Source organism: Drechmeria coniospora, chromosome 01 (genome assembly GCF_001625195.1).
Source record: "Drechmeria coniospora strain ARSEF 6962 chromosome 01, whole genome shotgun sequence".
Taxonomy (NCBI): Eukaryota; Fungi; Ascomycota; class Sordariomycetes; order Hypocreales; family Ophiocordycipitaceae; genus Drechmeria; species Drechmeria coniospora.
This window is the reverse complement of record NC_054389.1, coordinates 9,842,101-9,863,632: the sequence shown is the minus strand read 5'-3', so window position 1 is coordinate 9,863,632 and position 21,532 is coordinate 9,842,101. Positions and strand designations below refer to the sequence as shown.

Genomic DNA, 21,532 nt, shown 5'->3' with positions numbered 1-21,532 from the left:
CGGAGTCCCATTGTCCGAAAAGCGGCGGGATATGGACTCGCTCTTACTTGCGAGAGCTTATTGCTCGGCCGTCAGCTGGCCTTGGCTGGACGGAGCTTGCACACTGCGTGACATGTATTGACGGACCCTATCATCATCGTACCGAAGCGGGTCCTACGGTCTGCTCGTCTTTTCATTCCAAGTTCATCGCCTGGTTCTGTCGCTGAGGAAAAGAGGACCAACCTGTTCATTGCGCCTGTACGCAATCTCTTCGAAGCGTCGCCAGCCCTCACGTCGCCACAGCAGGTCCAGACGTCACCGGCGGACATGACACTGCTGGTGAATGGTGAGCAACTCATCCCTCGAAACCTGGCACTCTGTTGCACACTTCGGGGATTCGATCGAGGTGAGCGAGACGACCAGTCGTAAGATCATTTGACTTGCTTGCTCGAGCTTAGCTCATCAGCGCAAAGTCGACTGCACTGAACTTTCCACATCAATCACGGCATGCGAGTAATCTAAATGCAGGGCACTTTGTACAACTTCGTCACACAAACTACAATGCTGGAAATACGGCGTACTTGTACATGCCAACAACCGACCCTGGACGACAACCGGACTTCCGCTGGCCACCATCATCCCTACACCCGCCGGTCATGCCGTTCCAAGTCCCCACGTGACAGATATCATTGTCACCAATGCAGGCCTCCACCAAGCGATGCGTTCCACATGCTAGGTGTGCTGGCGAGTGCATCATGATGCCGGCTCGTCGCGATATTGAGTCGAAGCATTTGTCCCCCACGGTACGAGGAGTTGGCGATTGCGGCGAGTCGGACGAGATACAAGCCTCCCGACAAGATGAAACGTGCAAACCGGGTTCTGGGGAAGCAAAACCTTGCTGGTAGGTGTGAGAAAGATGTCGAAAACACGTTCCTACAGCATGTCGGCAACCTCCGACGGCCGGCTGACCACATGTCATCAGTAGTCGTAGAAGCCCTTTCCACTTTTCTTCCCGAGCCAGCCAGCATCAACCATTTTGCCGAGCAGGACGCTCGGTCGGTATTTGGAATCACCCGTTTCCGCATGCAACACTCTCATGATGGCCAGGCACGTGTCCAAGCCAATAAAGTCGGCAAGCTGAAGGGGTCCCATAGGCACGTTCGTCCCGTTCTTCATGATGCCATCGATCGAATCGCGATCCCCTACCCCGGTCTCGAGACAAATGACAGCCTCGTTGATGTAGGGCATCAGGATGCGATTGGCCAGGAAGCCAGGAGAGTCGGCCGAGACGGAGGTGACTTTTCCCATCCTCTTGCAAAACTCTACCGCCGTGTCAAGAGTCTCCTTGCTGGTTTGGAGACCGCTGATGATCTCGACACCCTTCTGGACTGGGACGGGGTTCATGAAGTGGGTGGAAACGACGCGAGACGATGCGGAGGTGTCGTTGGGATCCGACGTTGTGGCGGCGGCAATGCGGGTGATGGAGATGGACGACGTGTTGGTGGCCAAGATGGCGTGTTTGGGGCAGATTTGGGCCAGGTTGCTAAATATGTCAAACTTGAGATTGGGGATCTCGGGCACCGCTTCGATGACGAAGTCGATGGAGGAGAGGTCTTCCATCCTTGTGCTTGGCGTCAGCAGTGATCGAGCTTTGTCGGCCTGCTCTTGCGTAATTCTGGACTTGGCCACATCCTTTGCCAGTAGCTTGTCTGTTTGCCCGTCCCATGTCAGTGACAGGGAGGAGAATGGGGGGGGGTGGCGGCCTTGCAGCAAGCGACAGCCATGGCTACGAACCGGCAAAGGCGAGGCCCTTGGTCAGAGCTTTCTCAGATGTATCAATAATTGTCACGGGTACTTGGGCCTTTTGCGCCGCAACCAGGGCGATTCCCAGACCCTATCGTATCGTTAGCGGCGAGTCCCTTCGATGCATTAGCTTCAACTTGTGGTAGGAAGCGCACCATCTGGCCGGCACCAATAACGCCGATGCTCTTGACATCTGCTGCGTATTGTCGCGGGGAGCTGCTGAATCTGCGCACCTGACGCGCAGCCCCTAGTATTCGCATGTTGAGAATTGAGCGTACCATTTTTGATGCGGCAGATGGAATCGTGAAACTGGTGAGGTTGTCAGACTCGGCCAATTCTGGATGAATAAGGGCAAGAATGACATGCTGTTCGGGTAACCTCGGCTTTTAGTAATTATGGAGTGCGCGGCCAGACCCGAACCGCCCCAGCCAGGTCGGTACGTACCGCGAGCGTGCTGTAAGTACTGTACTGTAAGTACTGTAAGTAAGTACATGCAAGTATGCGGAGTAAGTACTTAAGTACTTGCATGTACTCCGTATTACTTGGTCCAGGTTGCTGCTTAGATGGGGCAATATCTGTCTACCGGGGATTACGCTTTATCCATTCGCTCACTTTACGCGTCTGCGGGGAGCCATCTCGACGCGTCTTCGCTCCAAAATTGGTGGCCATGCTTCGCATCCAGAGGCAGGCCATATCGCCAACAACTCCCCCAACGACTTGAATCCGGCACACAGCCGCTGCTCAATCAGCCGGCATGGAGCTGATGGATGGGACAGCCGATACCGTCCATCCGGAAGTGCGAGCTCACATCAACAGCCTCGTTTCTGCGGTGAGAATCCACCTTCCGCTTCGCCGTTGCTCACCCTTTCCCCGCCGCTCTCCTCTAATTCCTCCCAGCTTGGCGGTGTAAGTGCGGAAGATGATGGCGGGTATCAGCTCGGTGACGATGCGCTCGAGGTTCTCCGAGATATCAAGCGCTGGATCCGCTTCTACGATGAGAAGACGAACCGCATGGACGTCGCCCGATGCATCCACGACGCGAATCTCATCGAAGGCGATTTGCTTCCCATTCTCGCCCAATGCCCCGAAAATGCGACCGAGAACCGATTCAAGACGCGCCTGTCGTTGTCGTGCTTCGAGGTCATGGTTCCGTTGACCTGGCCCTTGGAGCGGGACAAGGAACAGATGACAGTCAACCACCATCGCCACATGCCCGTCCTCGAGCTGGCTCAAGTGCAGTACAAGAAAGCCATCATCAATTTCGATGGCGCCCGCATCCTCCACACGGCCATCCGCGCCGCTCTACCGTCCATGGCCATGGCGGCCGGTGACCGCACCGCTCGCGACCAGGGCATCATCAAGCTCGTCTTGTTCTTCCTGCGAAACATGGCCATGATCTCTCCCCCGCCCAATGTCAAGTATGACGATGAAGAATCTCAAATATCAAGATCCGCCACCATCGATGCCTTCTCATATCAAGACGTATTTCTCTTCCTCCTCACGCTCGCCTCCAACATGGGCGAAGAGTTTCGAACCGAGGACACGACCGTGATGGAGATCATCTACCACCTTGTGAAGCGCGTTGAAATTGAAAAGCTCTTCATGAACGAGCAGCAGCTGAACAAAGCGAAAGCGAGCGAGCTCTCGGCCATGATGAACAAGGAATCCGCCATGCTCAACGCGTACAACCGCAGAGGCCCGACGAGACACAACCGATTTGGGACCATGATATGGGTAAAGCGAGACGACGGCAAAATGTCATCACTTTCGGGGCAGGACGCCCTCGCCGATGCGACCGTTCGCAACCAGAAGATGGACTCGAACAAGACCTTCAAACCACCCCGTCGAGCAAGGAAGGAGAACAAGAGCGAGCGAGATTTGGGGCCCGCGGCGAAGCTCAACGCGAGAGCAAACGACCAGCTCAGGTCCTTTGTCGAAGACTTTCTCGATTCCGGCTTCAACCCATTGTTCCAGCACCTCCGCAAAACCATCGACCGCGAGGCACCGCATCTGATGAGCTACCACAGGCGCCAGTACTTCTACCTCGTCGCCTGGTTCCTAGAGGCCGAGCGCGTGAGACGAAAGGCAAGATCTAATGGCAGCCAGGTCAAGAATGACGCCGGCGTTGGCAGTTTCAACCTTGTTGCCGGCGCGTTGAGTCAGGAAATGTTCATCACCCTCAACAGGTCGCTCCACGAGTCCCACGACTTCAAAGACTGGCATGAGTTGGCCGCCGTCATGCGCTGCTTTACCCAGATTCTTCTCACCGTGCAGGAGATGGCTTCCTCGGGAAATGAAGAGGACGAGGAAATCGCAGACAACGTTTTGAGCCGTCTGTTCTACGAAGATGCAACGCACGATGCCATTTCGAACATCATTCGGAGCTACAAGGACCAGGGCTTCGACTACCTGGACGCTGCCACGGAGCTCGTGCACCACTACCTCCGGATCCTCGAGGCCTATTCCAAGCAGAACGTAGACATGCAGGTCCGCTCCCGGAAGCGTACACGCCGGAAGAAACAGGCGCAGCAAGCGGATGGCGAGGGTGCCGATGTCGATGGCCACAACGAGTCCGAGGATGACGTGGCGGGAGCGGAACGAACGTCGAAAGACCGCAAGTTTGACTTTCACAGATTCGCCTCCAAGTTCTCGCCTCAAGGCGTCGTGGACACGTTCGTTTCGTTTACCAAATTCTACCGAGATCTGACCGGTGCCCAGCTGAAACGTGCACATCGATATTTCTATCGTCTCGCATTCAAGCAAAACATGGCCGTCATGCTCTACCGAGTAGATATCATTCAGTTACTCTACAACATGGTCAAGGGACCCCAGCCCCTGGACAAGTCTGGAGGCATGTTCCAGGAATGGGAAGAACTCATCAAGCAGATCCTGCGGAAGTTTTTCAAGAAGCTGGAGGAGCGACCAGAGCTGATGATTGAGATGCTTTTCAGCAAGCTTCAAGGAACCGCACACTTTCTCGAATATGGATATGAGAGGCAGACGGCGGCGTTAAAGGCAAAGGCGAGGCCAGCTGCCGAGCTAGAGTTCAGACATACCGAGGAGCGTGACAGGCAGGTCGCGATTGTCATCGGCGCATTGCTGGACAAGAATGAAAACGACCACATTGGCTGGGTCAAGGGTGTATTGGCAAATGCGGAAAATGAGCGTCGGTCGTGGGCTGCGGCGGAGGAGGCAATGGCCGCCGCAGTCGACGGTTCTCTCGAGGAGCCAGCGGATGAAACGGGAGCGAGAAAGCCCCCGGTATTTGGTACGTCCTCGACCGTCGAAGCTCCGAACTCTTTCCTCGTGCTAACGTGAACAGTCGTCCGCCCCGACAACGCCGTTCGAGGTTCCGCCATGTTCAAGAACTCGTATCTCCGCCTGCTCATGACTCTGTGCGGATTTCAGCGACTTGGACCAGCTTCGGAAGAGACGATCGAGTCCCTTTGGGTCGTTCCCGACGACGTCTCTGCAGACAGCTTGAAAGATGCTTTGCATTTCATCAACCAGGCGGAGTTCAGCCCACCGACCTTTGACGACGGCGTTCTCGCTGAGCATCAACTCAAACGCAAGCCTCTACCCCGCAAGAAGGCAGCGTTCGACGACGACGACGAAGAAGACGACGCAGCGGCCGACGATGAGTTCCTCTTCCCCGCCGGAGGCCCCACTGTGCGCAAGGCAATCGACGAGCCGAAAAAGGCCAAGAAGACGAGGCGGAGGCGCTCAAAGGGCAGTGGTGACGAGGCGAACGACGAGGTGCTGGACGAGAGAGCCCGCAAGAGGCGCGAACGCGAACTCGAGAAGGCTCGCAAGATCAAGTCAGCCTTGTATGTTCGCGAAGGTGACGACGATTTCGACTCGGAAGAGGACGAGGCCTTCTTTGCCCGCGAGCGCGCCATCGCCGAGCGTGCTAGAAAGGCCGCCCAGTCCGCCATGACCGACGCCGAAGTCGCACCAAAGAAGCGGAAGTCGGAGGCTCTGCTCACAGTTAGCGACGATGACGATGATGACGACGATGACGACGATGACGGCATGATCTTTGCGCAAAAGCTACCGGGGAGCCAAGACGATGCGGAGGGCAGTCAGGCTGGCGACAGCCCTAGCAACATGAGCGAGAGTGAGGGTAGAAAGAGGAGGAGGGTGAGTGTTGGCGACGAAGTGGGCGACGATGACGTCGACATGGAGGCTTCGGCAGCTAAGAGCTCCGAGGTCGATCAGTCCAAGGACGATGGTGATGATGCGCCCGCCGTTACGGCGAGACGGCCGAGGGTCAGGGGCGGCTTCGTCATCGACAGCGATGATGACGAGTAGGTGATGAGCATTGGTTCGGCTGGCGTTTCGGTTGAGCCAAGCGGGTGGCTCTTTTTGCATACACTTTGCATTGTCTTGGCGCATCGCCACGAGGTACATCATCATTCTTCACTCTTCACACATCTTTATTTTAGTCTGTGGATATCGACTTTTGAATTACCATATACCCTTGGTGTATACAAAACTGATGTTGCACACTTGTTGATACAGATTCATGCGTCTAAGCAGCTCGCAAACAGGCAATGCACAGGGATGAAACGGAGGGTCTGGTTAGTCATGACGCCGTCGAGTCGGGCCTTGCGACGCTCGGCCGCGACCTCATCGCCCCAGTCTGACAGCTCTGCGCCTGCCCCAGCTCCGCTGCGTCCAGTTGGCTTGTAAAGGACCTTTCGCCGGCGGCAAATATATTATCGCTCCCATCATTTATTTCGGGCGACTCACGGCTCGACGGCGGACCGCTCGACGCAACAGTCTCGTCGCCGCTGCTGACGTCACTCGCACCACACCAGGCACCGCCGATGCCTTCCATGATAAACTCGGAGGCAGTTGGTGCATCGAGCGCGGCCAGCTCCTTGGCGCTGAAAATGCGTGGCAGCAACAGCGCGCGGACGGGAATCAGAGCAAGAATGAAGACGGGGAAGCCGACGGCGGCGACGGTCTGGGTGATGGCAAAAGTAGCGCCGAAGCCGACGAGCTCGACGGCGACAAAGAGCCAGACGGCAGAGCGGCGCTCCACGGCTTTGAGGGGATGCTTTGCCGGCGTGAGGCTCCGATCGCGGGCAAGAAACACGAGCTTGGCTGTTATGCCATTGGCTTCTAGCGCCTGCAGGCCCATGACGAAGAATAGCCCTGCAAGGACGCCTTGCGGGATGAGATGCAGCACGACGAGCAGCGGGCCCGTCATGGTGGCGAGGGTAAGAAGGCCCTGGGAAAGGTTCGAGACGCGCTGCTCAACAACGTGAGAGACTTCCAGCGCGTGCTTGGGCTTTTCGTCGGCATCATGGTCACCCGAAAGCTTGGCAGGCTTGGTCACGCAGAGGGATTCCGTGTGGAAAGGTGCCTGCGGGATGAGGCCGTTTGGAAATGGCAGTCCGAGAATGCCAGCAACGCCGGTGGTAAGACCGAGGAGAAAGATGTCCCAGTGAAATCCGGCGGGTTTGCGTAGGGGGAACTCACTTCCCTGGGCGATGAGGGATGACACTAGGCGGTGTCAGCTTCGCGTATTCAAGCGACAGGGCACAAGTAGCGGTCAATACCATTGTGATCAAACCAGAATAAAATTGTCAGCAGTATGGCGAACGGCAGCGCAGTGAAGACATTGCCAACACTCAAGTCCCAAAAGCTCACAAGCCAGTCCCTCCCACTTGTGGGCATGAAGGCAACGCCGGTCGGTAGACGCTCCAACTCGACCTGATCCATGCGGCCGATGTGGACGAAGCCGGTGAAGAAAACGAGCGTCAGAGGCGTACCGTAGTCTTTCAGGAAGACACGAATAGGGTGGCGGAAGAGGCTTCCGCCGCCGAGCAGGCCGCACAAGTAGGCAACCATGAGGACCAAAAGGGCGACGAGAGTGGAGAGATAGAAGGGAGCATTACTGCCGAGACGGTCGAGCACTTGAATGCCCTTTTGGAGGTAGATGAAGGCGACATAGAAACCAAAGATGTCGCAGGGGAATCGCGTAACCCAGCGGAGCCAGTTGCAGGAGTTGGTGGCGGCGAGGATCCAGTGCAGAATCAAGGCCCAACTGGCACGATGATGACATTAGCGCCCTGCGGATTTTTCGGGCGAGGAATGCGGGACGGGCAAGGCAACTCACATGCCGATCCAGGCCATGAAGGCGATATAATTTACGCCCGTACCATTCATGATGTCGTATACGGTGCTGGAGGGGTCAGCGGACGACCAGGAAGAAATGGCAGGGAGGTCAACTGTTGAGGGGAGACCAACTAGTTGAAGACAGTGATGGGACCTGGTGCTTCCATTCAGCACTCGTCGCTTTTCCACTGGACGGGGCACATACGTACCGGTGACACCAACAATGACCAGAGGCTGGGCGGCAAAGAGCGAGAAGACAACGGCGCCGAGGACGGAGGCCAGCAGGACTTCATTGACGCCGTAGTTTGAGCCCGTCTTTTGGAACATGTCGAGCGAGAAGGCAAGGGCGGGCAAGATGCTTCGCCGGTCAAGTCAGCCGTTCCTCTCCGCAATCGATACAAAGACCCAAGGGCAGGAGACGGGAGAGAGAGAGAGAGGTGGGAGAGGGCATACTTGGCAAAGTACATGTACACCGTCGCCGGCACGACGCGATAATCCCACGCATCGAGCCAGTCGCTCGCATAGTAGGGCGCTCTCCTCCGCACGTCATTCACCATGCCCCGAAAGAGATGGATCCTCCACCAGGCCTCCCTTTTGAGTCGTCGAGGCTCCGTACCCTCCGCCGTCGGGGATGGGGTTGACGTTGGTGCTGGCACCGGCGGCGGCAGGACGGCCCCCGTGGCCGACACGTTGAGAGATGTCATGATGCCATATGGGTAGGGGTTCGCTTGGCGGGCTGAGATGGCCGTGACAAAGCCAAAGTACTAAGAAGGACAAAAATGAGCGAAAGGGTTCATCATGAGTGTGCCTGTGCAGAGCAGCAGTGATGAGGAACGACGAACGGTTCAGGTTCCAGTTGGCCACGCTGCCGAAGTGCCCGATCTTGGCAAGCGGCCATCGCGTTCCCGGCACTCACTGGAGACACTCCCAGCGGATCAAGTGGGGGGAGAGGGTCCAGTTCCTGGCGGTGGTCAACAAGTTCATACTGTAAGTAGGCACGCGGTGAGATTGCCAACACCGAAGCGTTTGAGCATTGGTCGTGATGGCAAAACCTTGCGTGGAAGTTCAGCAAGAAACGGTGATCAGGTGGGCTCGCCCACGAAGGTCATTCACGCCTTCCTTCCGACTTGCTGGTAATTATCGATCGAACCAAAGCAAGCCGGGAGCACAAGTAAGTACAGCATGCGCCTATTTCCGTACTTGGGTACTTGGAGTAACCTTAGTAAGTACTGAGGAAGTACGGAGTATTAAAGTGAACTTGCATTGTACAGTACGGAGTAACATGTACTGTAGTTGTACAACTACGAGCTACTGCAAGTATTATTACATGTATTTACAGACAACTACTTACTGAAGTACTTACAGTACTCCGAAGAGCCAGCCGCTATAATAACTTATCAACCCAGTGCTGCATGGGCGTCCAAGACATTAGTAATCACCTGGGGTTGTGCATATCAGTAATACAGCACACACACACAATACATACTGTAGGTACCTAGTAATACTGTCTGTACTTACAGCACAGTACGTACTTACTTGTACTTGCACATCACACCTCGCCTCAGTGCCGACTTGCTGTCCTGGAAGTATCTCCTTGTGCTCTGTCGGTTCCAAGACTATTTTTACCACGATCCGTAAGTTCTTCCCGAGGACATTCGGATTCCCAGTGGCGGTGCATGAAAAGGAGAATGATGCGCCATGTTCTTGTCACCGACATGCTTCGATTACGGGCATATCAAGAGACGACCGCTCATTGCCTGGGTCTTCACTCCACCCGTTGATATCAAGTCACACCTTCTTGGAGGCATCTGCCGGTACGTTGCCTACGCTGGAGCGCGGGGACAGCGTACGATCTTGTCGAGTCCAAAAAAAAAAGGGCCGTCGATGGCTTTGATAACCTTGCGCCGAAGACGCTCGTGGCGAAATGCTTCCTCAAGCCACGCTGCTGCAACGGGATGGATGGTGGTGAAAAGGGTGATGCTTTGGAGCTTCCTATCCATGTCGGCGGAAAACAAAACCGGGCTACTCGCCGTCTTCGCTCATCTCCATCATGCTTTCGACCCTTTCCTCGTCGTCCAGCAGCGTCCGGCGCCTCGCGACCCTCCCCTTGCCCTTGTCCATGACCATGGTCCGGCCGGGCCGGCCGCCGTGCAGCCTCTCGGCGGCGTCGACCTTCCGCTGCTCGAGGTGCTGCTCGAACTCGGCGAGGTCGTCGGCCTCGTCCTCGGCGGCGCCGTCCACGAGGACCGTCTCCTCGAGCGCCTTGTTGAGGAGCTCGGTGGCGATGCTGTCCTGCGGGTTGATGGCGAGGGCCTGGTGCAGGACCGCCACCGCCTCCTCGGGCCTGTTCTGCTCCATCAGGATGAGGCCCTTGGCGCTGAATATCGAGGCGTCCTTGCCGCCGAGGCGCAGGACCTCGTCGAACTCGGCGAGGGCGCGGTTGAAGTGGCGCAGGCGTCGGAAGGCGTGGCCGAGATTCGTCCGGGCCGACAGCCAGGCCGACGGCTCGCTCTCGATCTCGTCGGCGATCTTGAGGGCGGCGGTGAAATACTGAACGGCCTCCTTCGGCTTGTCCTGGTGGTACTTGACGACGCCCATCTCGTTGAGCAGCAGCGGGTCCGTCTTGCAGAGGCCGTAGGCCGTCTTGAGGAACTCCTCGGCCAGCGTCATGTTGTTCAGCGCGTGGTTCTGCATCCCGAGGAAGACCTGGGGGAGGTGGGTCCCCATGAAGAGCCGGGCGGCGGTCGAGTAGGCCGAGATGGCCTGGTCGTGCTCGCCCTCGGCGGCGAAGGTGTGGGCGAAGCCGATCCAGGCGGGCCCGAAGTGGGCGTCCATCATGCTCGCCTTGCTAAAGTACCGGCGCGCCTCGGCGATCTTGTCGATGGCGAAGTAGTAGATGCCGACGGCGAGCCAGGTGGACGGCTCGTCGGGGTGGCTGTCGGCGAGGTCGTGGGCGACGAGGAAGAGCAGGTTCTTCATCCGCAGCTCGTAGAGGCAGGCGAGGTGGACGGGGTATATGCCAAAGTTGTACTTGTCGTTGCGGAGGATGGCGTTGGTCAGCGTCAGCGTGTCGCGGTACCGGCACTGGGTGTAGAGCAGGTCGGCGCGCGCGAGCTCGAGGTCGGGGTTCGAGGCCAGCCGGTAGTGGGTCGAGAGCGAGCCGTAGGCCGTCTCGAACGCGGCCGGGTTGCGGTACTTGGAGAGCCGGGTGGTGTAGAGCATCTTGGCAAAGTCGGCAGCCTCCTGAGATGCCGAGGCGTCGTCCGAGACGGTGATGGAGTCGAAGTCGAGGCTTTCGAGAAACTGCCACTCCTCGTCGGGCGACAGCAGCGCGTTCTTCATGAGCTGCTGGAAGGCCTCGAAGCAGCGGACGTCGATGCGGACCGCGTCCTTGTAGCACTCCTTGGCCCTGTCGAAGGCGTTTTGCTTCGCGTAGCAGATGCCGCGGAGGAAGCACATGGCGGCCTCGAACCTGCGCGTCGCCGTCTCGTCCTCGTCCGAGCCGTCCCGCCGCCGGCCGTGCCGCGACTGGGCCTTGCGCTTGTTGCTCGGGCCGTTGGAGATGAGGTGCGTCGGGTTCCGCTCGCCGAGCACCGACAGCGCCTCCTCGAACCGGTTCTGCTTGATGAGACAGTGGCCGGCGAGGTATCGGCAGGACGGGTTTCGCGCCACGAGATTCTGCTTGGCGAGGAAGGCCTGCGCGCGCGTGTAGTTGCCCGTGGCGAAGTGCACCTGGGCGAGCCAGAAGGCGTCCTGGTCATCGTCTGATGCACGACACGTCAGCAACCCTTTGCTTGGCCTTGTGCTCGCGCCGAGTCCGAGCCGGCGTGGAGCGGGAGAGCGCGGGGCAGCGCGGGGAGCATGGGGAGCATGGGGAGCACGGGGAGCATGGGGAGCGTCGGGAGCGTGGAAGCATGGGGAGCAAGGGGGGCAAGGGGAGCGCGGGGAGCGCGGAACGGCGGTGACGGACTTGTCAATGCGAGCAGCTTGTCGCCGATGAAAATGGCCGACTCGTACTGCGCTTTGTTGAGGGCGTCCTGCCTCCATTCCCTCAAGAACTTTTCCATCGTGTGCGTTGTGGCATCGACGACGCATGGAGGACGACGATGGAGGAGACGGCGGTAAGGAAAATAGCAGAACGAGAAGGGTAGAGGAGAGGAGGTGCGTGTATGCGGCGATTAGTCGGATATGGTGGTTCCCATTGCGATGTGGCGACGATGTGTCGATGCCGTTGATGCCGTTGACGCGATCAATAATGGGTGGCGAGGGGGCCATGGCAAGTACTTGCTTGCCGTCGATGAACTATTAACTACTAACCTTACTTGTACTCCGTACTCCGTACAGTATTGGTATTTACTTGCAAGACTCCTCCCTAACCCACGGTACGACAACTGAAGGAATTACAAGCAGGTACTTGTAACTGTGCTTAACGCGGCGCCATAGCTAGTGCATGCAAGTCAGGTATTGAATGTTACAGTACTGTACAACAGTACGGGTAGGAGCCGCCGCAGATAGGCGGGCGCTTCTTCCTTGCTGGGCGGTGACTCGACCGCGACAAAGAGATACGAGTCGATATGGAGTACATGAATTTTATGGATAAAGTGAAAGGATTACTTGCATCGAATTCTCGGGCCAGTCCATGAAATCTCACATCACTGGGTCATTTGCCTCACCGTCGACGTTGGCTTTTTTTGGCCGTCTTTTGGCCTTTGCATCGACCGGCACGGTTGAGACATTCGTGAACCAACCCATAAGCCCGATATCGGTATTATTATATCAAGTAACGGCTGAAACAGAAGATGACGGTAGAGCTCTGCAACAAACCAGCCGGCCACTCCAGTGTCAGAACTCTTTGAGTTTGGATTCTTCTGTTGTCAGACCTTGGCAAGCCAAACTCAACCACCACCGAGGATAGGGAGATTGTTGCACCAAACCAGCCACAAAAAGTGGGCGCCACAGTCAATGTGGACTTGGTAGGTGCTATAATTATGCGATAGAGATAGATGTATCGTTGACAGCTAAACCCACAGCTGTATCCAGCCGCCAGTACGGAGTACAGGGTAGGGCATCGCGGTGAAGCGACATTCAATGGCAAGGCTGCGACGACAGCCATGCCGAGCAGGACTTTGGTTCACGCCATTCTCGTCTACCATGTGCATAAATACGGCAAGTTTCAAGTCGACTTTGCCTACTCCATACTCGGCAAGACATTCAGCGGCATTGTCGTCTCTCGTCGCTACAGAGTACAACCCTCCTACCGTTCGACCCAACTTTGTACAGATTGCTACTTGCGTGGATCCTCACGGTCCACACTCCAAATTTATTTCATTCAAAAACCTAACCCCCAACTTCAGTCGGAGGTATGTAGGGACCACCCCACAGTCACGAACCTGTCGAATCGACGTATCGCGGCTGGTAGGAAAGGCAGGCACAGTTCTTCTGGGGGGCCGGGAACGGAAGGAAACCCACAGGGAGTGAGAGTGACCCTCAGCAAGCCGCTTGCGCGGAGCCACCGTAATAAGATATTATTAAAACACTTGACGGTGTAGAAATAACCCTTACTGATGATGAAGAAGAAAGAAAAAGAAGAGGAAGTCGCTTTCGGGTTGAAGAAATTTATACCACGGCGGAACGGAGAGGATCGCTAGAGCAATTTGGGACTAGCGTATCTGGGCTGTTCGGCCCAAGCGTTTATCCGGGCAAGGTCCTGACATCAAAAAACACCAAAAACACATGTAGTAGGTACGCGTATTTCAACGAACTTTCCACTCTATCATAGTACGGGTACTTGGTAAGTGAAGGTGTACCACCACTCCGCACTTGGTACATATATTACTTCATTGCTTCCAGAAGTTTCTACTAGACCTGGGTGTAGTTGTACGTACGTACTGCACTATTTAGGGCTTACAAGCAAGACTGTAGTCAACACGTTCGATCGTAGTGGTTGTATGCACGGAACATCCATGCGCGACACCATACACGACGGAGAATAAAGCGGATGAAATTGCGACTAGGATTGCCGTGTCCACCCAATCCTTTTTTGCAAGTTCCATCGCGCGCCTGCTCCATCATGCATCGGCTGATGGCAGGTGCTCAGCGGGCTTGTCCAATTGCATGCGAGTTGAGATAATTATCGCATCACTGGCTACAGAGTAGTGCTGTGATAATGATTGACTCGTGCCCGTACGCCTGTGGACCAACGCAGTAAGCTTCTTCTGCGCTCAACGGTTCCCAAATACCTTGGTACTAATCCTAGGGCGGATCCATGTACGGCGTACCTGCGTATCGTATCAACGCACAACGCACGCCTACAAAACTCAATTCGTCGCCTCGAACCTCAACCTTGCTGCCTGGATTTTAATGGCCCGCTGTGGGCTGCGCGTGTACTGTAATTGCCGTCATCGTCGCCACCAGGAATCGGCTATGAGATTTGGCTCCCGTGACTATGCATGTATTTGAGGTACAGTGCTGTAGTCCCCGCAATGACTTCGCGATAACTTTCGGCTAGGTTCCCTCTCAGCAGCCGCGGAGTTGCATCGATCGTGCCTGGCGCTGTTGTCGATGGTCGCGAAGAAGCTGCCTGAGCTGACCATGATGGTTTTGAAGTACTCGTCACGGAAGATTTGATAGCTGACGCTGACTAGCGCGACCGATATCAGAACGCGTTCCATTGTTTGTACTGTACGGAGTACTCCGTACAGGGTACCATTAAGTACACTCAGAATACCCAAGTGCCGTTTTACTACAAGCAGTTAGGCTACAATCGATTAGGCGCTCTTTACGGAGTAATGTGGGAAATTGTACGGAGTACGGAGTACTGTAACTAAGTACTTAAGTAAGTACGGATTAGTTCCAAGGCTAATGTCCCCACTATAAGTACAAGTAAGTACATGTACTTAATGCTTGTAAGTAAGTACTGCGTACTGCGTACTGCGTACTGCGTACGGAGTACCGTAGATGTAAGTAGTTGTACGGAGAACTTAAGTAAGTCCATACTACTCCGTACAGTGCAGTATAAATGGAGCAGCTTTTATGGGGCATAAAGAACGGCGTGAATACTACGGAGTACAACTGTTTACTTACTCCGTACGGAGTACAGCAGTATGCATTGATACAAGTGCCTACATACTTAGGTGTAAGTACACATTTATTGTTCCATTACTGTACAAGCATGCGCGTGCCCTAATAAGGAGTAAGTTCTAGGTACTCTATAACGGAGTAGTGCGGTGGTGTTCGGCTAGCGGGGCCACTCTGGTATAGTCGGTGAGCCATCTCGGCATAGAATGATTGAGCCTCGAAACGATTCAGTAAGCTCGGACGCAATAATTATCAAGTTCTTGTACTTAAGTACAAGTGACACTAGTCAAGTGCCCAACTTGTACTCCGTAATTACAAGATGTTCGTTGTGTTGTTACGTTGTACACCACACTTGTACAACGACAACATCGCTTGCTTGCTACCAACATTTTTCATCGTATATACATGTGCGACCTCAGAGATTGAAGATGCCAACATGGACAATGGCATCCTTGCTATTGAAAGTCTGCGAGTACGAATATCACTGCTTCCAAGTGACTCCACTGGCCCGTCGCTGGCCCGCCTCACCGGGAGCATGACCTCATGCGCACCCCGACACCTGAACACCGGCACGCGGGTGTAGGTGGGTTGGTGCGCGAGTGCTGCCCCTGGCTTCTACTTTGCTTAGCTGAGAGTGCTTCCTTATGCAAAGGTGAATACCCATTGTACTCGTGCATGGCCCTTACTCGTGTGCAGTGCTCTGTGTGTCAGGCATCATCTCCTACCAGCTTGTGCATCCCTACGCTTGCTTAAATGCAGCGGCCGTCGTCCATCTTCCTCCGCCGCGAGCAGTCGGCTTCTTGCATCCTTCAGTGTCTTCGTCGGTCCAAAGCGAGAGCACCATATTGATAGTGGTGAGACGACGCGTCAGAACGCAGACATGGTCCTCCTATCACTGATACTGTCGCTGGCCACCTCCGCCTTGGCCGCGCTGCCCACGGTCAAGGGGCGCTGTGTCGAAGCCGTGGCCGGTGCCTTTCTTTTCGAGCTCAACGATGGATACGTGAGTCCCAAGGCTCCAACCACGTCCGGGCCGTGGCGCTGACTTCTTCTCCAGGGCCAAGATGCCCTCGATAAATTCATCGGCGTCGTTGGAACGAAGCGTACGGGCCTCAACTACAAGCTCTTCAAGGCCATTTCCATCCAGATGAAGGACACGAAAAATGCCGACAGAATGGCGGCTATCGTTGCCCAAGATGCTGCCGTGAAGGATTTCTACCCCGTGTGCCGATATCGGCGAGCCGAGCAAAAGGATGCGTGGTCCGATGTTGGCCCTACGGCGGCGCACTTGACTGACATGCAGAAGCGTGCGCCGGGAAGCAAGAGTGAGAATGTCTACCCCCCCCCACGTCATGACCCAGGTAGATATTATGCATCGCATGGGGTATACCGGTCAAGGTGTCAGGATAGCCATGGTCGATTCTGGTGTACGTCATTCCACCTATGCCCTCTCCCGTCTCCAAGCATACCTGGTACGGCACCGGCAGTGCTAATGATGGTCATAGGCGAACTTTACCCACCAGGATCTTGGCGGCTGCTACGGCCTGGGCTGTCGAATTGCTTTCGGACGCGACATGGTCGGCAACTTTACCGGTACTGGCGTACCCAAACCTAGTGACGACCCCCCAATGGACGACGCCTACAGCCACGGTACCCATATTGCCGGCATTCTCATCGCCCAGCCTAATCATCTCGGCTTTGTCGGAGTTGTTCCGGACGCTACCCTAGGGGTATACAGCGTAACCGGCCCTTCCGGCATCTCCGGTGGTACCGAGACTTATATTGCGGCTTTCCTTCAAGCCTACGAAGATGATGCTGACGTCATCACCTCTTCCTCCGGTGCCCCTGGCGCTTGGCCCGAGGATCCTTGGGCCATCGTTACCGGACGAATCGTCGAGGCGGGCGTCCCTTGTATCGTCGCAGCCGGCAACGATGGTTCAGCGGGCCTTTTCTATCCCGATAAGCCTGGAAACGGAAAAGGGGTAGTTTCGGCTGCCATATTTCAAAATACTGTCATACCTCAAATCCGGTACAAGGTCAAGTATAGTATCGGAAGCGGCGAGGATGTCGACTTTGGCTATATGCCTGGTGACCCTTACAATTGGGATGGCGTTACGCTAGACGTCTACGCAACGAGCACCGATATGACAGTCGAGGGTGATGCCTGCAGCAAGCTGCCAGAGGATACCCCTGACTTGAGTGAGAAGATTGTCCTTATCCGCTACAGCACTTGCTGCGCCAACATTCTAGCTACCAACGCTGTGGCCAAGGGGGCAAAGTATATAATTCTATACGATGTCAAGCCTTCGGTAACCCTGGACCTGAATGACGTTCCTGGAGTCCTCGCTTGTGCAATGGCACCTCGAGAAACTGTCAAAATTTGGATCGAGGCTATAAATTCGGGCAAGAAGGTGACTCTGAAGATGGCTAGCCATGAAAAGACGACTTCCTACGTGGAAAACCTGCCGAATATTGCCAACGGCGGTGCGCTTGCTACCATGACTTCTTGGGGTCCTTCTGCAGAGATGGAGCTTGAGCCGCAATTCGGGGCTCCTGGTGGTCACATCCTCTCAACAAACACCCTGGGTCGCTATTCTGTTCGTTCCGGAACGTCCTTTTCGGCCCCCCTCATCGCCGGCATCATTGCGCTCATCGGCCAAGTTCGCGGCACTTTCGACCCAATTCTGATGAATAATCTGCTTTCGTCGACGGCCAAGGCCCAGCTCTTCAACGACGGGGAAAAGTTCTACGACTACCTTGCGCCGCCGGTCCAGCAGGGAAGTGGTCTCGTTCAGGCATACGACGCGGCCTTTACCACCACCCTGCTCGAGCCCGCCTCTCTGTCGTTCAACGATACCGACAATTTCGTCAGATCGCTGAACATTACCATCCGGAACAAGAGCGACAGGCAAGTTACCTATAACATCTCTCACGTGCCCACCGTTACCATGTATACCCTCGACCCAAGATCGAACAAGGTTGCTGGCTTCCCCAGCGAAGCTGTCCGGGCGGCGGCAAGGATTCAGTTCAGCCAGGACACCGTCACGATAGGCCCTGGCCATACCGCCATCGTAGAAGTCCGGCCCACGGCTCCATCTGGTCTTGATGCGAAGCGTCTGGCCCTGTGGTCGGGCTGGGTTACGGTAAACGGTACCGACAATACGGATCTGTCCGTACCCTACATTGGCCTTGACGGGTCGCTCAAGAACACGACCGTTCTGGCGCGTGACGACACCTGGATTGCGCGCTCCAACGATGCGAAAAGAGCAACCGTCCCGGCCGATACGGTGTTTACCGTTCCGGGACCGCATCAGATTACCACGGGAGCGGTGATGCCGGCCCTGATTGCCAATCTAACCATCGGGACGTCCTTGCTATCGGCGGATATTTTCCCTCTTAGGAATGATACTAACCAACCTTACCACGGCGCACTCGGGCGCCAGACCTATCGGTCAACCGTACGGCTTCCCTAAGCAGTATCGTACCCATACGTTGGAAGTGAAGCACGATTGGGACGGCCGACTCAATTCGGGAGAATACGCGCCAGAGGGTCGGTATAAGCTTGTCGTCCGCGCACTGCGCATCTTTGGAAACGGTGCGAACAAGGCCGACTGGGATGTTAGCGAGACGGCACCGTTCCACATCAAGTATCGGAAGGGGTCATGACGCACTGGAAGGCAACGAGGAGGCATCCGTGGGATTCATGTTCTCAGCAGGTCGATTGTACGTTGGACCTACGCTTTCAAGTATATACCATCATTCACATATATTCTCGGACGAGGACACTCGAAACGAGACAACCGCCTTTCCGCTGCACTATCGGCCCGACCAAAGGCATGGTGTGGGCTTGGGGATTCGCGAAGCATATGAGTGTTGACGAATAATACCATGGCGACGCCGGCTTTGTAGGTTGCTCTCCCTTGTTGCGACAAACAGTAGACGTGGAATAGTAGCCCGAGAATATGCACTGCAGACGGAGCACAAGGTTTCTGCGTAGGCGCTAAACGCGAATATTCGATACTCGTCCCCTGGAATGCACAGGGCAAACCGAACTGGCATATCTGGACTCCGTACTTGACAACATTAGAGGACGCGAGTGTCATGGCGAAAAGAAAAGGCGCCAAGAGGAGATTGTACAGTACGTAAGGAATGGCTTGATCCAAATATATTGAGGTCCAGGTCCGGCCTTCTAGTCCTGTACGCAACGTCCAACCTATTTATGTAGCCAAAGGGGGGGGAGGTGCACTGATGTGTGAGCCTGTCCGGCGTCGAAAGACGACGTGACGATAATGTGTACAATGTGAACAAACCTATACAGCATGAAGCAAATCCCTCAATCCGATCGCTCGCCGCCATCCCCTGTTCTTTTATCCTCTTCTCCCTCCACCTAGACAGTGTACAAATCGAAGGCGACATGTCGAATACACAAAATACAGGCGACGCACACGCGCACGTCAGCAAACTCGTCATCCATCACACATTCTCCGAGTCGCCGCGCTGGAGCAGTGGTCGGTTGTCCCACGGCTCATCCTCCGAGTATCCCTCCTCGTCCTCGACGGGCGACTCGTCGTAGTCAGCTTGCTCCTCCTGGTCCTCGGTCTTGTAGATGAAATACTGGACAAAGACGGCCAGGTCCATGAGCAGGGTGACCAAGCTCCCCGTCAGCCAGCTCAGGTTGACGAGGATGTAGCGGCCGTAGATTCGACCGCCTTCGCCCGGTTCGCAAGTGCGGCCCGCACACTTTGGGTCGTAGGCGAAGATGGAAAGAACGTAGGTGAGGTTGCCGAGGCAGGCGAAGAGGAAGAAGAGCATGCTCAAGCCCTCGGTCGTCTTGCGGCGCCAGTTCAGGATCAGCTGGGGCAGGCGGGAGGCGATGTAGGCGACGGTGCACAGGTACCCAAACACCTGACCCAGGAGGTTGAACTCGAGCCTGTCGTTGCCGCCGTCGTCGGGACCGTCGTGGCCGGCCGTCGCCCTTTCGCCGAGGAACCAGCCGAGGACGCCGGCGCCGCAGACCATGACGACGACGACGAGGTTCCAGCCGGCCGCCTGCCACGCCGTCGGCGGCGCCCGCCGTGTCGATGTTTCGGATACGTGCGGGACGGCGGGTGAGAGGGCCGCCCAATCGGATCCCCGCCGCTCCCTCGGCCGCTCGCCGCCGTGCGGGAGCAGCGACGTTCGCTCGTCCTGCCCCTCGACCGTCGCCGGTGCGGGCTTCGGCCTCGTCGTCGGCTCGTCACGCCAGGTGAAGCCGCGGTAGTAGAAGCATTGGCAGAGGAGGACGATGTCGGCTATCGTGTAGTAGACGGCAAGAATGATCTGTCGCCGTGTCGCGACCGGGTCAGCGACGGAGCGGCTCGTTTCGGTAAGGAATGCAGGGGGGGGGGGGGGGGGGGCGGCGAACCATGGTGGGGAGCACTCCCTGCAGGACGGCGCCCAAAATATTAAAGACATCGCCGAGAAGCCAGATGATGATGAACTGTATCGACAGGCCGTTGGCGTTGCCTTGCTGGAACTGCTGGATGATCTGGGGCGAGAAGACGACGACTGGGCAGAGGCGTTAGCATCTCGACGACGACCCGTCGTGCTCTCCAAGGCGAGGACGGACCCCAGCATGCGATCGATATCGAACTAGGTCATCATGGTGAGCTGCACTGCCCGACCGAGAGGGTGACGCGGGAAGCATACCCGCATATCCCCGAGATGGCCTCGACGTCGAGGTGGAGGGTGCCTGTTGGAGGAGCCATGGCCCGGCCGTTGTCGCCGCCGTTTGCTCAACGAATCGTCCACCTCGACCCGTCGTGTCGGCGTCGATGTCCGCTCTCCCGGTTGCCGACGAAACGCCCAGGTTCAGAGGAAGAAAGCAAACGTAGTCGGTTTCATCCTCCCATGACCAAAAAAACGAGGGGAGAAGAACGAGCCGGTCGAAGGAGCCGAGGACCGAACGGGATGGTGCGAGTCACCCGAAGACTTTTTATGGATGCGTTCGCCGACGACATTGAACCCCCCGAGGCCCGCTTTACAGGGAGAGATTTCCTAAACCGGCTCCAGAATGTACCGATACTTGCGGCATGACCGCTTGCTGGTGCGGCAAGTACATGCAGCGGCGTACCTGTACTTGCACTTGCACGAGTATGGACTGGGCCGAACGGAAAATGCGGGGGACCTGGCAGAGAGCTAGTGCTGGTTAGAGAACCAGGTTACCAAAGCAAATACAGCACAGTACAGGTAATAACAGTACAGTACAGTACAGTACATTACAGTACAACTACTAACAGTCCAGCCCAGAACAGCAACCGTACAGTGCAGTCCAACTACAGTCTAGTCCAGTACAACTACAGCACAGCACGTTACACAGCACACTACAACTACAGTACTGTGCAGGACAGGAACAGTGCAGTACAGGACAACTACAGTACACCCAACTAACAGTATTTCTCCGCACCTTAGTACCTGGGAACTACTTGTAAGGTAGATAGATGCTCTATCAAGAATTACTGCAAGTAATAATCCTGTATTTTCACCTACGGAGTGCTCGTCCCTAAAT

General features: G+C 56.0%; 6 protein-coding genes across 6 annotated transcripts; 2 read left to right on the top strand and 4 right to left on the bottom strand.

Annotated features, from left to right (window-relative positions):
- Positions 1–957: 957 nt before the first annotated feature.
- Positions 958–2,063, bottom strand: DCS_02609 (NAD-binding domain protein; the record flags this gene model as incomplete). The annotated part of the gene is made up of 3 exons (XM_040799936.1): positions 958–1,688; positions 1,774–1,873; positions 1,938–2,063. 3 exons carry the CDS (start codon positions 2,061–2,063, stop codon positions 958–960), a joined length of 957 nt encoding a protein of 318 aa, XP_040660819.1.
- A 473-nt stretch (positions 2,064–2,536) lies between these two features.
- On the top strand, positions 2,537–6,093 carry DCS_02608 (uncharacterized protein; the record flags this gene model as incomplete). The annotated part of the gene is made up of 3 exons (XM_040799935.1): positions 2,537–2,611; positions 2,680–5,050; positions 5,105–6,093. The coding sequence occupies 3 exons, from the start codon at positions 2,537–2,539 to the stop codon at positions 6,091–6,093; spliced, it is 3,435 nt and encodes a 1,144-aa protein (XP_040660818.1).
- Positions 6,094–6,367: 274 nt separating this feature from the next.
- DCS_02607 (uncharacterized protein) lies at positions 6,368–8,612 on the bottom strand (the record flags this gene model as incomplete). The annotated part of the gene is made up of 5 exons (XM_040799934.1): positions 6,368–7,293; positions 7,350–7,837; positions 7,910–8,039; positions 8,118–8,266; positions 8,362–8,612. The coding sequence occupies 5 exons, from the start codon at positions 8,610–8,612 to the stop codon at positions 6,368–6,370; spliced, it is 1,944 nt and encodes a 647-aa protein (XP_040660817.1).
- Positions 8,613–9,930: 1,318 nt separating this feature from the next.
- On the bottom strand, positions 9,931–12,183 carry DCS_02606 (anaphase control protein cut9; the record flags this gene model as incomplete). The annotated part of the gene is made up of 1 exon (XM_040799933.1): positions 9,931–12,183. The coding sequence occupies one exon, from the start codon at positions 12,181–12,183 to the stop codon at positions 9,931–9,933; it is 2,253 nt and encodes a 750-aa protein (XP_040660816.1).
- Positions 12,184–15,865: 3,682 nt separating this feature from the next.
- On the top strand, positions 15,866–18,651 carry DCS_02605 (uncharacterized protein; the record flags this gene model as incomplete). The annotated part of the gene is made up of 5 exons (XM_040799932.1): positions 15,866–15,988; positions 16,043–16,292; positions 16,351–16,412; positions 16,491–18,352; positions 18,429–18,651. The coding sequence occupies 5 exons, from the start codon at positions 15,866–15,868 to the stop codon at positions 18,649–18,651; spliced, it is 2,520 nt and encodes an 839-aa protein (XP_040660815.1).
- Positions 18,652–19,458: 807 nt separating this feature from the next.
- Positions 19,459–20,732, bottom strand: DCS_02604 (uncharacterized protein; the record flags this gene model as incomplete). Its single annotated transcript, XM_040799931.1, has 4 exons — positions 19,459–20,034; positions 20,390–20,532; positions 20,594–20,616; positions 20,674–20,732. The coding sequence occupies 4 exons, from the start codon at positions 20,730–20,732 to the stop codon at positions 19,459–19,461; spliced, it is 801 nt and encodes a 266-aa protein (XP_040660814.1).
- Positions 20,733–21,532: the final 800 nt, after the last annotated feature.